This window comes from Bacillus rossius, chromosome 1, assembly GCF_032445375.1.
Source record: "Bacillus rossius redtenbacheri isolate Brsri chromosome 1, Brsri_v3, whole genome shotgun sequence".
NCBI lineage: Eukaryota > Metazoa > Arthropoda > Insecta > Phasmatodea > Bacillidae > Bacillus > Bacillus rossius.
Window position 1 is genome coordinate 23,619,187 of NC_086330.1, and position 15,921 is coordinate 23,635,107.

At 34.8% G+C, this 15,921-nt stretch overlaps 1 protein-coding gene across 10 annotated transcripts in view; it reads right to left on the reverse strand.

Moving 5' to 3' along the window:
* Nucleotides 1–15,921, reverse strand: part of LOC134533110 (receptor expression-enhancing protein 1-like) — a 57,430-nt gene that overhangs the window by 33,657 nt on the left and 7,852 nt on the right. For 9 of the 10 annotated variants that reach the window (XM_063370446.1, XM_063370473.1, XM_063370455.1 and 6 more), the window contains exons 3-4: nt 14,651–14,771; nt 12,106–12,219 (exon numbers count right to left, since the gene is read on the reverse strand). In XM_063370446.1, coding sequence (XP_063226516.1) covers nt 12,106–12,219; nt 14,651–14,771 — 235 coding nt within the window. Of the gene's footprint in view, nt 1–492; nt 3,775–12,105; nt 12,220–14,650; nt 14,772–15,921 lie in introns of those variants that run through there. The other variant, XM_063370505.1, reaches the window with a different exon arrangement.

Below are 15,921 nucleotides of genomic sequence, written 5' to 3' on the forward strand. Positions count from 1 at the left end.
ATGAGTGGGTGACATTTGACCGAGTGTACGTAGAACTATGGAGTTCATCCTAGAGGTCATTGAACCCGCGAATTTTTCCGGTCCCTAAGAATAAGTACAAAAAAAAAATTTACCTCAAACTTGTCTGTACATCAATTATTAAGAAAAGTGTGTGTAAAGGAACCAAAAGTAAACTACAAATATTCTGAGGAAGACTCATGACAAAGGCAATACGAGATGCAGCATAGCATCTCAAACAGGAAGATAAGCATGTATAAACTTGTGCATCACAATATCTTCTCAATATTTATGATACTGAATTTTCTATTGATTGTATACCTCGTCATATACAGCTGTTGTAACAGATACATGTATGAAAAGTTCAGCCTATAAATGACCATCCAGTAGAGTAAGGTAAAAATGATAAATGTATTGAGATATCACAAAAAAAATTTAGGATTTTTTTTCATTTGTTGTTTGTTTTTTCAAATATACATAACAACAGTCGTATCATTCACTTTTTTTTTTCTAGTGAAAATAATAGACAAAAAAAGGGCATGGTTAAAAAAAAAAAGACATCATGATGAACCTATATACTTAATTACCTATAAAATAGCCAATAATTTTATGAACTACATTACATATTACAACATTGATTGAAAACCTTTTTTTAGACATACGCCAATGCTAGTGTAACCAGCATTAATGTAGTCCAAATAGTGTTAATACAATCTTCTGCATTGCAAAAACATTACAACTTGACCATACATTCCATAACAAAATTCATGTTTAAGACTAGTTGAGGCTTACTGGAAGTACATTGGAAATACGTGTGTGTTTTAATTAATTCTAATTGTGATGACATGTGAATTCAACTAGTGCGTGGTAGGTGGCTGAAACAAAACTGTTTGGGTTGTCTTAAGGCTCAGACTCGCAAGCCATAATATTTTTTTTTTCCTTTCAATTTTTCATCATTTCCAATTTTTATCACTGCACTGTAACAAAAGCTACGGATGCATTAGTGAAAGGAAATCTAACTCATCCTACCCTGGATATTAAAACAATCTTGGACATTCATTATCATAAGAATACTTCCTCCACCTACAGAAACTACAAAAAATTCTGGGTAGGCTGAATTTTTAACTACAGCCACCAAGGGTTTGTTTCATGAATTTCCATCATGCTGAACAGGAATTTTGTGTACAAAATAAAAAAATTTAACAAAACTGATGTTGCTTTATTTTTTGACATGAATTAGATGACATGAACGTCTTTACTTGATGGTAGGGTGGCCATGCCAAAAAAAAATTGCAACACCAAAAAACAAAGTCAAATATATCCTCAACAAATGCACTAAAAAAGTGTTTATAAGCCATAAAATATTAACTGCTACTAGGAATCATCTGCTCTAGTCGCGACAAACTTAGTCCATCATTCACAACTACTGGCTCAACAGTCATCATCACGATCATCAGAGAACATATCCGCGTTCCAATACTAAACTATTTTCTGCATTCCCCGTCTTCTCGATGAGGCTCACTCGAGCGCTAATTTCACACCCCCTTCGGGAGCTCATTTTTCCCCACTGGCTCATTTCTCTTGGCTACTTTTTCCTTCATTCAATACCTACGACACTTCTCTGCATTTTTAATTGATTCTGCTTTGTGATTTCACTCGTTTTCTTTATTATCTTCAACATAACCCATTTTTTGCTTAGGCACTTTGCAATTAACGGCTCCAAAACCAAAATTAGTAAATTTAAAGTTATTCCTCTCAACTAGCACCCATCAGTGCTCACTCATGACATGAGCAACTTAAAGTTTAAATCATGCAAATTAAATTGATCTATTACTTTCAGAGTTACCGCTCTACCTGACTTCAATTCGATGCTCCCCACCAACACTCATCACGTCATCACTGCAAATGTTAACCGGTTGAGTCATAAGTATCAACCACGAGCAAAGTCTACTCTACAAAGATATGTTTACTTCAACTCTGTAGCTACCTTGCATTTGCTGTACTGCCTTAAATATTTACAACAGATATTCACTTAGTGCAATATCATGGGTGTAAAAAGGTGTGCAAGTTTTTGCAATTTATCATTACTTGCACAACATTTTACACCCACGATATTTCACTACGAGAATATCTGTTGAAAATATTTCAGGCAGAACAACAAATGCAAGAGAAATATAGAGTTAAAATTTTATAAATAGCGCTTGAAAAATAAATTATGGAAAAATGAAGTGAAAAAAAATATGGGCTGTGAGACCAAGCCTCAAATATATGCTTTGCCCTACAAGTAGTATTTCCTTTTCAAGCCATTATTATTAATCTAGGACAATTTCTATGCAACTTCCACTACACAAGCATTGCATTTTGTGTTGTCCCAGATATATGCTAAATGTTATTCACTGTTTGTTAAATGTCATCAAAATATGTATACATAATTAAAAATTTTCTTGATTTTCATTCATAGAAGTTCATGTTCTAGATTTCCGCAGCTGTGGGTAAAGAATATAAAATTGCTTTTACAGCCTTGTTTTCAAAATATTTCTTCAACAAATTCTGAAATAAGCCTAAAAAATTAAAATTTATTGTGGCAATGGAAGCTTTAATGTTTATATATATCATTCAATAAAACTAAAATTAATAACTATTCAATTTGTTTAATAGTACATGTACACTTAAAAAAATTAATATATAATTCTGTTAACACCTATAAAAATGTTTACTTAAACAAATTATTTTACATGCAATTCAATAACATCTCTGAAAATTACTAACAGGCATTTATGTTGTGCTAGCTAAGTAATCTACAATTATAACCAGAAAATTTTTATCTCCACCAAAGTCTTACAACATTTGAATTCATGTCAATCTAAAACAATTTTTAAACCATTTTGAATATAAATGTAAATAATTTTGCAAATGATACACATAATCTCCTCTCTAATAGTCATGTTCAAAGTTTACTTTCACATAAATTAACAATGTTATTCTTCAAACATCAAAACCAGTACAGAAGTCTAGTTCTAATATAAAGGCACACATACATCAACTCCAATCAGAAATAACCCTGAATAATACAGATAATTTATTTACAATAATCAATACTTAAAAACTAATAATCTTGAAAAATATGTTGGTTGAAATATCCAAGTATGTTAGCTGCAAATGATAAGACCAAAATTAAAATTTTAAAACATCAAACACCACACGTTTGGTCCTCGTTATCAAAACTTTCCATCATCAAGTCCACAATCACAGTAGCATTAGTTTCTATAGTCACTTTTTCAGCCTTATAAATTTCTCTGACATATTCACAGTTGTGAAAAAATTATCTGTCCTATTATATATATATAATTAAAACATTAGGTAAAAGTCTTATAAATGCTCCGACAGTAACAACGCTAAAGACGAAACAAATCTTCGTATTACAAACCAATATTTAGTGAGCAATTTGGTGGCGTCAAGCAGAGTGGGGTCTCAGTCGTCGTCCTCGTACGCAGGCTCAACCTTCACCGTCTTGGCCTTCCTGGGCCGCCGGCCGCGACGCGTCACCGGCGCGGCTTTAAGGGACTCCGCGCCGGGCGGCACAAAGAGATCGTCCTCACTGAAGGTGCTCCCGGCGTCCGTCAACTGCAAGTCAGCGTCTGGCACGTCGACCGAGCGGGAGCGACGCTTCTGTGCGGAGCGCAGTCCCAGCTCCCCCTCCGCCGGTTCCGAGGAGGTGCGGGGGCGGGGAGTGCCGGGGGTGAGACCGAGGGGCAGGAGGGACTGGGAGGAGACCGTCTGCGGGGGCAAGAGAACAACAGAACAACAGCGGTGAGTCCCGGTGTGTGAGTTGAAGCATCGCTAGCATGCAGCACAAGCACGTCACCATGCTGAGATAACTCGCTGACTGGCTGCACCAAGTTACTCCATAGTTGGAACATCAGAGTCTGTATCTCCCTGATTGCATCTAGATGTGGGAATAAAACCACATCTCCTCACAACTGTATGTCACTGTCTATCAGTGTGTGCTTACTGTGAGTGTGTATGTTTGTCTCTGCTGATAAAAAGAGTAGATGAGGGCTTTGTAACTGGCATGGAGATGTATGCATTATAGTCTCAATTACCCGAGTTAATGTGTAATGCTGTAATCTTTAATAAGCAAAATCTCTGATCACTCACAATGAGAAATTGTCTTGGTTTTCAACTAGCCCAGAGGTAAAATTTTTTCATGGTGATCTTGTTCCAGCTGTTTTTCAATGTATTCTTTCATGTCACTTCATGATTCACCCAACAAGTAAATGTCACATGTGAGTTTAAGGTTCTTTATGCTTTATACAGTTACCTATATCACTTTCTAGGTCCTTAAGCAATAGCCAGTAATGGTGCTTCAAGTCAGCTTGGATAATATGTAAACTCTATTAATCAAAGCTCTGTTAATTGAGACACTACAGTGTGTGTTTTCTTGTGGCTGTGTGTCGAAGTGCTGTACTATATGTGTGTGTACTCATAAGTCTTTTACTATTCTGTCACTACATGTCTGAGAGTGTACATTTTGTCAATGTTTTAGTGAATGCATAAGTCATTAGGACAGTGAATATATACAAATGTGTAAGTTAATTAAGTACGGGTACGTATCAGCCAGTCATGTTATCTCAACAAAATTATATAGCTTCAAATCTAAGCATTGTTTCCACTATAAATTTTAAAAATTAAAATTAAATAACTCTGGAATGAAATAAGAATAGCAATTAAATTATTAGATTGTTACTCCATCTATAACACTATTATTAATAATTATAAACAAAAAATGCACTACCTGCAAGGCTAAGACTGCCTGAATAACATTTTTACGTTAACTAACAATATAAAGAAGCTTTTTTAATTAAAATATTTTACCAAAAAAAATTCAAATTTTACACAGATTTCAAAAAATTATGTATTATTAAAATCTATGAAAATTTATTATGTAAAATTTAAATACAGAAGGACTATTCTGGTTACAATTAATCTCTCATTTTGTTAAACAAAAAATTGTAAAATATTTTAGTTATTTACATAGGGCTTTCTAAAGAAATTTTCTAAAGCCTACCACAATGTTCCAGTGGTTTACACTCACTTGACAGTAAATATAGACATATGTCCGATCACCTAATATTAGTCTAACTCTTAGTGCACAGTGAGTATACTGCCAAGACTGTAAAGACTACTCAGTATCTGCATGAAAGCCTCTTGGACAAAACGAAGCAAGTTTAAAAAAAAAAGTGGATTCTTCATTATGGATAGCAGATCGCTAACGTCCAATCACTTTATTCTGTACAGCATATTCAAAAGTTTAATAATACCCCAGAAACCATGTTGCTTACTTAATACATTAAAAATATTTGTAAAATGAAATACTTAAAATCCTAAAAAATTAAATAAATTTAAAAAAAAACTTCACTGGTTGTACAGTACTAAAATGGTTGAGCACAACTACAAGCACTCACGACTTTTGTAAACGAGAATAACCATTCGATCATTATTCAAACAGTCCAGCCTTGCCATCAAAATAAACAGGATTAACATAAAACCAGGCATTGTGAATTAAAAGCACTGCAGCAGAAGCGCTGTGTTCTGGTCCAGGAGTCTGTGAAACATACGTCAGTAACGACCAAGCAAAAATATGAAAACAAATTAATCATATAAGCTCAAATTTAAAACTAAGCCATGCTGCACCAAGCAAAGTACCCTTTTATGTACAGGAGACTCATACCTTAACAAAAAGCGCTCGGGTTAGAAAGCAAATTTTTATTTCTTGGTTAGAAAATATTTTAAGTATTGTATAAGTACATTTTGCAGTCTTAAATACATGTAGCAAAGATTTAAATGCAGAAAGCTGAATAACCTTGTCAATTATTTAATTACCAGTGACATGTTAGTTATTATCCTGTTATTTATCCAAAAGGGTTTCAAAAGTAAACAGTTGATTTAGTCAATTAATGTTAAAATTAATCATTTAGATTAATATTGCTGTATATTGTAAAAAAAACACCCAAAATACGGTAACATGTTAATAAAATCCATCCCCACAAAAAAAATCATTGAAGGCTTCTTTTTTTTTTCCTTTGCAACAGTGTGGACTGTACTTAGAGAATTTACCTGTGCCTTACAGAACAAAAATAGCATTTTCCCAATGATGGCAAGTTGCCACACCTGAGGTCCCACGTAACAGCAGCGACAGCAAACAAACGATGTTACACACGCAACTTACCGAAACAGTCGCACACGAACCAATGGTGACCTTCCCCCCTGCGTAGTGACCCTAACCCTAGCACCTGATAAAAAATTGCATCTATGACACCATCCAGCAAAACCCACGAGCCAAATTTAGTTCCCTAACTCTGCAAATATCCCATAATTTTTCCCTGAGAAAAACAGGTAACGTTTCTTTAGAAACATATCAATATCAACATATGCGCTACTTACAAACAATGGCATAGCATGTTGTCACACAAATGTTCACACAATAACAAAAATCCTGGAAAGTATGTATAAAAAAAAAAGGTGATTCGGACATCACACTCCACGGCACTAGCACAGACTGAGTTTTTTTGTCACATGTCCACCACCAGAAAATGGCTTTAGCAGTGGGCGTGACACACACAGAAAAAGACAAATGGTCGCTGCACGTACACGAACACCCTCCTCCGTCGGTACCAACAGCAGGTAGGCACATCCGCAATTGGCCAACATGCCACAAAATACTTGACAACAGTACTGCAATGTAACTTAGAATGAGCCCAAGTGCAATATCACAGTTCATGGGTCAGTGATATGAGGCGAGCCTGGCAAACCTTTTTGTTCCCAGCCTGAACATCCAATTAGAACAAGGGGGACACCTCGCTGGGACATTGGTACTCCTCCAGCCCTGACCTAACAGATCCTCACGCCAACTGCCCGTCACACTCATGAGCAACCACCTAACTGCCTGCCAGAACGTTTCGGTTGCAAAGCCAAGTCAACTGCCGCCCCCGAAACGCACACTTAGCAAGAGGACCCAAGGAGCAGCAGGAGATAGTGAACAATCACGCTGATTCAAACAACCCACCTTTCAAAGTTGATAAATCCTGTCCATATCTGTGCTGTTATACTTAAGGGCGGCCAGGGACTTGCTCGTTCTGGTTGGCAAAATGTTGGAGGAGAAGCAGTTCTGCGACCTCATTAACGTATAATTAAAACTGTAAAGTTAGTATGATTTGTTTATATTTTTCTGTTACACATACCTAACTGTTATGTTCACATGTGTGTTTTAAGTATCATAGATTTTCACGTGATGGAAAAATTTATGTACCAAGTTGAGAAGATGAGCACACTCGTCTCCCACACCAAAGCAATCTGGATACAATTCCTGGCAAGGTCAGACCCAAATATTCACACTGTGGGAAACATGGCTGATGATGTCGGCTGGTAGGTTTACTATGGGCACTCTCGTTTTCCTGACATCTGCATTGCTGTCACAGAGCCTAATGCAGTGTCGACCTTCAAGTGCAACACCCCACGGATAATCAGTTCAGAAGTCTGCGTCTTGCTAGGTGGTATTCCACCTAAAGGTTCACTCTACACTCCATTATCATAAAACCACTTGGCCAAAGTCAACTTTATTTTTGCTGTAATGGTTGTTTCCAACCCAGCTTCAAATTTTTTTTTCCTAATCCAAGATTCCCACCAAGCTAATGTTATGTTTACATTATTTACAAACAGGAAAAATTTTTAGAGGATGCTAACCATCAGAATTATCTGAGGATAAAGTAAGATGGCTCTTACCTTGTATACCAACATTGAGCTCTAGGATACAAAAGAAACAAACAACTCAGATAGCAGTGATAGAAAGAAGAATACACAAACTCAGAAAAGTTTTCAAAGATACTTTGTTGCCTAATACTACTTAACATAAATATGTATATGAACAAATACATAAAAAAGAATTACATAGTTCAAAATTTTTAACTAGTTAACAAATTTATTTATTTATCTTTAAAAATACATGTGCAACAAGAAAAAATGTTGAGATGCAAAATATATAATAGAGCAGAGTTTAATTCAGAACTATAAATTCTATGTTTCTGCAAGTAACAGAACCTTCACCAAATTAAGTATTACAATTATAAACATTTAATTACAATCATACATCACTCAAAGAGTTTAAGCAAAACAGGAACAGTAAAAACAACTGAAGCAAATACACATTACTGTATTGAATGTGTATTGCAAGTCTGAATGTAACAGATTAAGTAATCGTACTGTTAAGAGTTGTGCTAACAAGTGAACTAAATGTTCTTTATGAAAAAAATAAACCTAAAAATAGCAGACTGTAAGAATACAAACTTTTTTTTTCTTTTTCCACACACAGTTACAAAAATATGATGTTATAATGATAATAAATTATACATCAGACTCGATAAATAATGTGCAATTAATACACTTTGTTTTCTGTATTAGTGATTTTATACATGAGAGTATTTGTATCACAAAATTTATATTGGGAATTCTGTTACTTTGTTTTGACAATCCAAATGTTTTCCTACCCTAAAATAATAGCCTTTCTGGAATTTTGCCAATTTTAACATCCAATCAAGTAACAAAGAAAATTAGGCAGATTCATCTTATCAAATTTAGTAAACATTTGTGTGTATGTGTGTTTGGGGGGGGGGGGGGGGGGTAGGTGTTAATACATTCTTTTTAATCTCAGTTGCTATATCCATGTTACAAATGCTATGAATCATATAAATTTTGGCAAAATGCATGAAGAGACTAGGCTCCTATTATCAATATCAGAATTATTCAAATTAAATATTTCAAATTAAATATTTCAAATGTTCAAATGCAACTGAAATTCATCCATGGCTGAATGAAACATTTATTTGGATTTTAGGAGAGCTGTACTGTCAAGCTACTAATGTTAGCGAACTAAGTGTGTATTTAATTTAGAACTAGTATCAAAATTTACAGTTAGCTGGAAAAAAAATTATGAAATAAGAAAATGGTTTGAGTATTACTAGTGTACAAAACATTCTACCTGCATTTACATAAGTGCACCATGTAAAGACTCTTTGTGACCTGAGCCTGCCTTAACTATAAAGAATTTTCACGTTTAATTTAAAAACACATAGTTAACATCCCAGAAAATAACATTTTTAGTTTAATTTATTGTGTATAAGCCATATGAAAACATTAATGAAAAAATTTATGTACAATGCAAGTTGCCAACAATTGGTAACAAGTATTTTATGTGCATTAAAATAGTATTCATAGATTAAATGTTTACAACTTTACATGAAAAAATTATATTGATACATTATAAAAAAAGTTACAGCTAAATAAACTTAAGAATGTGTAATATATAGATGAGTAATGAATGAATGCACACAGTCTGGTATGAGGGTCACAATCTGGTGTTTTCTCCACTAGCTGCTAGGAGAGGCAGTCTGTAACACTACCTTGAAGGTTAACTGGTAGCGAGCGATCATGTGTCGCCATGTACGGGAGACTGGCCGTGTGAAACTAAGTCACTGCCAGGTCCCAGCACATGTCAAGGTCGTCATGAATCTGACACGAACCTGTCGGGAGAGCTGCGTAGCTAGCGAAATTACTAGAGAGAAACAAGTCAATACTCACATGCTTTCAGCTAATCAGCATGTACGTATGAATACAGCAGCGTCCCGTTAATCCGAACCCTGCTCTTTTGGACACTGGTTAATCCACACTGGATTTAAAATGTGCTTTTTTTTATTACTGTACAATCAATAAATTTTGAATTTTACTTACAACGATGTTTTGTTCTGTTATTCCTACATCTTTTCATTGGTTAAAAACTTAGGTTAATATATACAGTAGTGTCAACTAAAATTAAGTTGCACGAAAAGTGTTCATGAAAAAAAAATTCAATTTTTTTTTTATAGTTTTACTCATTTAAAACTTAAAATATGTGCATTTTAAGACAAATTCCGTTTAATCTGGACTTTCAATGATCCGGACAGGGTACGGTCCCGTCTAGTCCAGGTTAGCAGGACTCTACTGTATTATAGTAAATTGTTAATATCAACATCAAAGTCTTCATCAGTCAAAAAAACCTTCAAAGTTGCACCCAACAGCAACATAAAACTAGTTTTATTTTCTTAATTCTGGTTATTTCATTAAAAATTTTAACATATTCCTTAACAAAACGTTTCTTTTGTGTAGTTGCAGCTGATCATAGGGTTAACTAAAATATTTATCACTGGAGTACATTGATGATATACTTAATAGTTAAGGAACTTAATTTTATCAAACAAGTACTAGTCATTACAATCAGTTTGATGTTCCTAGAAATGTTACTAATGCATATATGTATAACTAATTACACCAAGCCAGTATTGATTACAGCACTTGGTAGAATAACACAAAAATGAAAGCAGTGTGTAAGAACTAACAAAAAAAATTTTTATGCAAAACCATTAGGTATAAAAGTATGTTGATAATAAAGTTACTTAAAACTAACCAAAGAGAAAAAAATTGTATATAATTGTTTGATTTAAAAAAAAAAAAGTATTTAAATACAAAAATCAAAACAGCATAATATAGATTTTTTCTAAACTATTAATACTTGTTGATAAAACTAATATGCTGAAACTTTACTACACCTCAGAGTTCACAAGCCACTCATATCCCTGTTCAGTGAATTATAAAAATTAACATTCCAACACTGATAACAATAACTGACATAAATAAACCCACCACAAAATTAACCAACAATCACATAGGCGTGCCTACAGGGGGGACCAGGTGGGCCATGGCCCCCCCTAATGTAATCACTCAGATCGGCATTTTCTCTAATGCGTTCGTTAATATTCGTATATTCCTGGCACTGTGACATTCAAACTGTTTTTCAGTGTTGCAGCGTGCTAATTAACAATATTTTTAAACATTTTATCGTTCTGGAAATACAGCCGCCTTAGTTTATTTAAAACACGAGGTCCCTTAAAATGGCCAAGCAAAAAAAAATTAAGAGGTTTGTTAAAGTTCTGTTGTCTGAATTTCTGTGTTTGCATTCACTAAAAAGAAGTTCATTTCAAGGTAGATCTGGAACAAGCTATTGGAAAATTCGAGAGGGAAAAATGTGTAAGTACCCTTTAAACATTGTCTATGGAAAAAAAACATATTTTCAAGATTGTTAAAATTATACGGATATAAATATTAACTAGTAAACATATCTCGTTGATACTGCACAAAATATAAACACGGCAATGAGTGAATGTATTTAGGCTATTTAACATTCTAAATTCAGCTTCTGATTTAAAAATTTAGCAGGGCCCCCCCCTAATGGAAATGTCCGGGCACGCCTATGAACAATCACCATGAAGTAACCAACAGAAAAGTAATCAGCAGAAAAATACACCACTTAAATTGTACTTAACATAACCTGAATCAACAGGCTAGTATTTCTGATCTTTTTATCCAACAGTGAATGTTAGGAATGAGTCAGTCTTGGTTTATCATATTAAAAGATTGTTCATAAAATAACAGTCTTGGTTTTTTAAGTAAAATTTCTTTTTCATTCCACATGCAAAAGATAGTATGTACAAAGTGCTATGTACAATCAAACAACAAAATAAATACAGCGAGCAAAGTTCTGAATTACATAAACCCCAACCAGATACCAGACAGCTGTTTAAATGCAACCCCATACAATTTACTAACGTAAATGGTAGACAGTGTGTTAGATCTGGTCAAAGAAAAAAAAATTGATGAAATCTACCCAAAAATAAATATTATATATAGTAATAAAAACATAATTACATTTCAGAAATTATTTTTCACTAGTTAAAACTGCCTTGAGAGGTGTGTGTTTAAAGAAATGTTATTCCTTATTCCCTTGAGCCAAACATAATTTAATTAAACCTGACCTTGGCAGTGCAACACGTAAGCATACAAGTACCGAGATACGTACAAAAAAAACACACAAGACAACAAGTAAGTTAAGCCAGAATGAAAAACGCACAGGAGAGAGACCAACGCTGAAAGGCAGTGCCCAAGCAGACAACAACAATCCAAGGGTGCTGGCCAACGCTAACATTCAACAAACACTCAACACCAGTAGCCCAGCCGGCTTACCTTGATCGCAGTCTGCATGATGACAGTCGTGGCATAGTTGACTCCCTTCGTGCCGAGGTTCAGTACCGTGTGGTAGCCCTGCTCCTTCGCCTTGGCGATGTACTCGTCAATATCCTACGCACAGACATACTTCGGTCAACCACCTTACCTACAGCTGCAGAGTTGGAAGTTAGGTAAAAAGAAAATTGCTAGAAAATCAAATCAATAAATTAAAAGCAAGCAACTAGCACAAATTGAGGAGAAAGGAGGGGGGGGGGGGGGAGTTAAGAATTTATGCCACGTCATTTTTTGCTCAGAGAAGAATCTTGAAACCAACATGGGCTCCAAACAACATAGAAAAGGCAAATAAATATTTGGTTTGTCTTCTTGTTGACAAGGTCATAAGAAATGAACACATACATTACACGCCAAGGTAGTCTGAGAAGAAACCAGCCATCGCCTATTGTAAAGAAAAAGTCCAACATTTGTTTAGAGTATTTTCAGGAAATACATAAATGGAAAAAATCTTAATCAGGATGGAACTGCCAGGATTCGAACCAGTGTTTGCCCAAATGAGAGTCAAAGGTTTTACTGTTGTAGCTACATTCTCTGTCACTTAGATAAGAAATTATTGCGTTGCTCATTAATTAATTGCAGACAATGATCTAGAACCATTATCAGCTCTGCCCCCTCACCCAAAGCACAATGTCTTCAGAGTGTATGGCAACTGAGTACCCTTGCTAGTGCCCAGACAGTCTTACTATCACTGTACTGAAAATATGTTTCACAAAACATACATAGTACATACTACCCAAATGTCTGGATCTCCCAATATCAGCATGTAAAATGATAATTAATTGATATAAAAATTCTAATTATTATTTAATATGCTTTTCTTCTTAATAGTACAGAGTTTCTTAGTTTCACACAAATTGCTCATATGTAGTCTTTAACAAATTAAGATCAATTTAAACTTTGGATGTTTTATATATTTATATATAAATATATAGGTTGTCTGAAAGATTGTGAATATGTAGATACGAACAATGATGTGTGGATTCTATGAACAAATCAAAGTCAAAAATGTTTTTTTATAAAACTGGTTCTCTCTTGTATATAGGTTCCAAGGAAAATTATTTAAAATTACAGTTTTGGGACAATGCTGATAAAGTTTTATTCACTCAACTCTACATTAAAGAAAGACACATTAAATAACTGTACATACACACATTTTACTGCCTTCTTGTGCACGTCTCAATCCAATTCAAAGGTACAATACTCCGATATATGTATTTACAAAGAGTTCAGAATTTGACTCTACCATTATTTTACACTTAAATGATAACTCTTGAGGCGCACATTCCAAAATTAGAGGTCATGTCTGCAGAAGTTTTAATGAAGCCATGTTCCAACATCCTCAACAGTACAGGTTTCGAAGAGTGGGATACTGGATTTTTAGGATCCACAACCTAAAGTTAGGTTTTAACACACTAACTTAGCATCTTATTACTGCTCAACCACTAGTTTGTGGCAACCTCATCAGAAAATAAAGAACACAATTAAATCCTATTAGTATGAGACAAACCTACAATGCTCACACCATGTTAATTACACATAGTAGAAAGTTGCAACTGTGCTAAAATGTGAGCAGTGACTCTGTTATGCCCTCAGCCAAATATGCAATGGTACATGCCCAAATCAAACAGTGCACAGGAAAACAGCATTTGTGATAATTCAAGTGATGTACTAAATAAGTGTCATTGATATCTGAAACAGTTTCAGCACATATGTCTGAACACAGCATTGCCACTTTACTTGACAAGTCACATTTCACTGAAAGTATGGTGGGAAAGCGTATATTTTCCACAAAAGCAGTTTTCTGATTTAGATTTGCCCACAAAATCATTTGGGCATCATCAGTATCCGCAACTTAAACAGACATCTAATATTTGCAAGTGAGACATTAGAATAGTGTGAATTTGGTGTTATAATTTAAAACCCAATTGGCAAAAAAGAACAGTAAAATCTGTCATAAAATATTACTACCCTGAAAAGTCTTCAAACCAGCATTCTATGGTTCGGCAGATTCTACAATACCCACCAACCGAGACTCTCACATTCAGATTTTTTTTTTGTTGGATTCCGGCTGTTGAGGTAAGTTGCCGGGTTGCATTGCTGCGCTGCCAGCATTTTTAAATTGCTCAGTAGTCATTTCAGAACAGTGTTTTCCATTTTCTAGCAAGATACATTTTCAAAATGATTTTTTTTTAAAAAAAGAGATCTGGATCACAGACAAAAAATAATATCAGAGAACTTTTTAAACAGTAATGCTAATCTGTATTTTTTCTTTCTATAAAGCAGCTTACTAAAAACTTGTTTTGAATAACTTGGTACAATTTATTAATTTCTCTTTATGGTATTCAGATTTGATATCCTGGCAAAATTGCTAATTTGACATGGTAGTGGTCCTGAAAGTACAAATTACAGACTTTGCACTATAAAATGGCAAAAAATATATATAAATGCATGGAAAACAACAACTAAATCCCTATATGTGTGCACCCACCTGCTCTCGACGGCTGAGCATGGGATGAACAAACTTGCGATACAGGATGCTGGAGCCTTTGGTGGCTGGTGAAAGTAGCCACAGCAGCAGAGCAATCTTTATTTCGTAGTAGAATGGGAACCTTTAACAAACCATTGCTTCATTATCAACTAAAAATAGCCTAGCACGTAGTTGATTAGGTTCTGCAAAGAACAGACTATGATAAACTTGCCTATTATTCAAGCCTTTTTAAAAATACTCAATGGTGGATAACAAGGTCACATCCACTGGTGGGTTACAAGTGATTGGGTAAACACTTCTCCTTGGTTATAACTGACTCAGGGTCATCAAGGACAAGGGCCAACAACAAGAAAAAGATTTTTTGGTGCCTAGGATTTCGGAACTGATTTTGGCTATATTTGGGGTGCTGAATCTAAATAAGAAATTTTTTTTTTATCAGCTCTACTTTTTGAGATAAGCGAAGCTTCTACATAATGAGAACAAATATGGTTCAATATCAATTACTCACTCAACGACACTCAAAAAAACATATACCACCATAGCTTTGGTCAAGGAGACGATAAGATATCGTGAACATCAATAGGTGATTTGTGTGGACTTAAAAATGGTAAACTTTCTCCTTGGACAGCAAAGTGGCCACACAAAAAATCCTCTGGGCTAGCAGAGACAAAAAACACCACTGGGTTGGACAAGAGTGGCCTAAGAGAGAAGACATGGTCGTTGGAGGAAAAAAACATTGACGAACCCTTAGTTAAACAGAAAAAATCATATTTCTTCCACTGCATATCCCAAGCTGGGCCTTATGAAGCAGTTTGTAAAGGCTCTTGATAAGGAAGGATCATGTTTTGCATTTATAACTTAAGTAATGAAAAAATTAAAGATGAAATATTTAACGACCTAGAAATAAGAAAATTCATTAAGGACCCAGCCTTCGTAAATTCCATGAATGAGGCTGAGTGAAAATCATGGACTTTATCTGTTGCAGTTGTCAGAAATTTTCTGGGCCAATGAAAAGCAGAAAAACATGTTGAAATGGTAAACAATATGCTTAAAAATTTCCAATCCCTTGGGTTCAACTGAGTATTAAGGTGCACTATTTACACAGCCACCTGGACCATTTTCCTGAAAATTTAGGAGACAGCAGTGAGGAGCAAAGTGAAAGATTTCATAAAGATATTAAAATTATGGAGGACCGCTATCAAGGAAGATGGGATTCGCACATGATGGCAGATTACTGCAGATGTTTAAAAAGGGACTTTTCCAACATATAT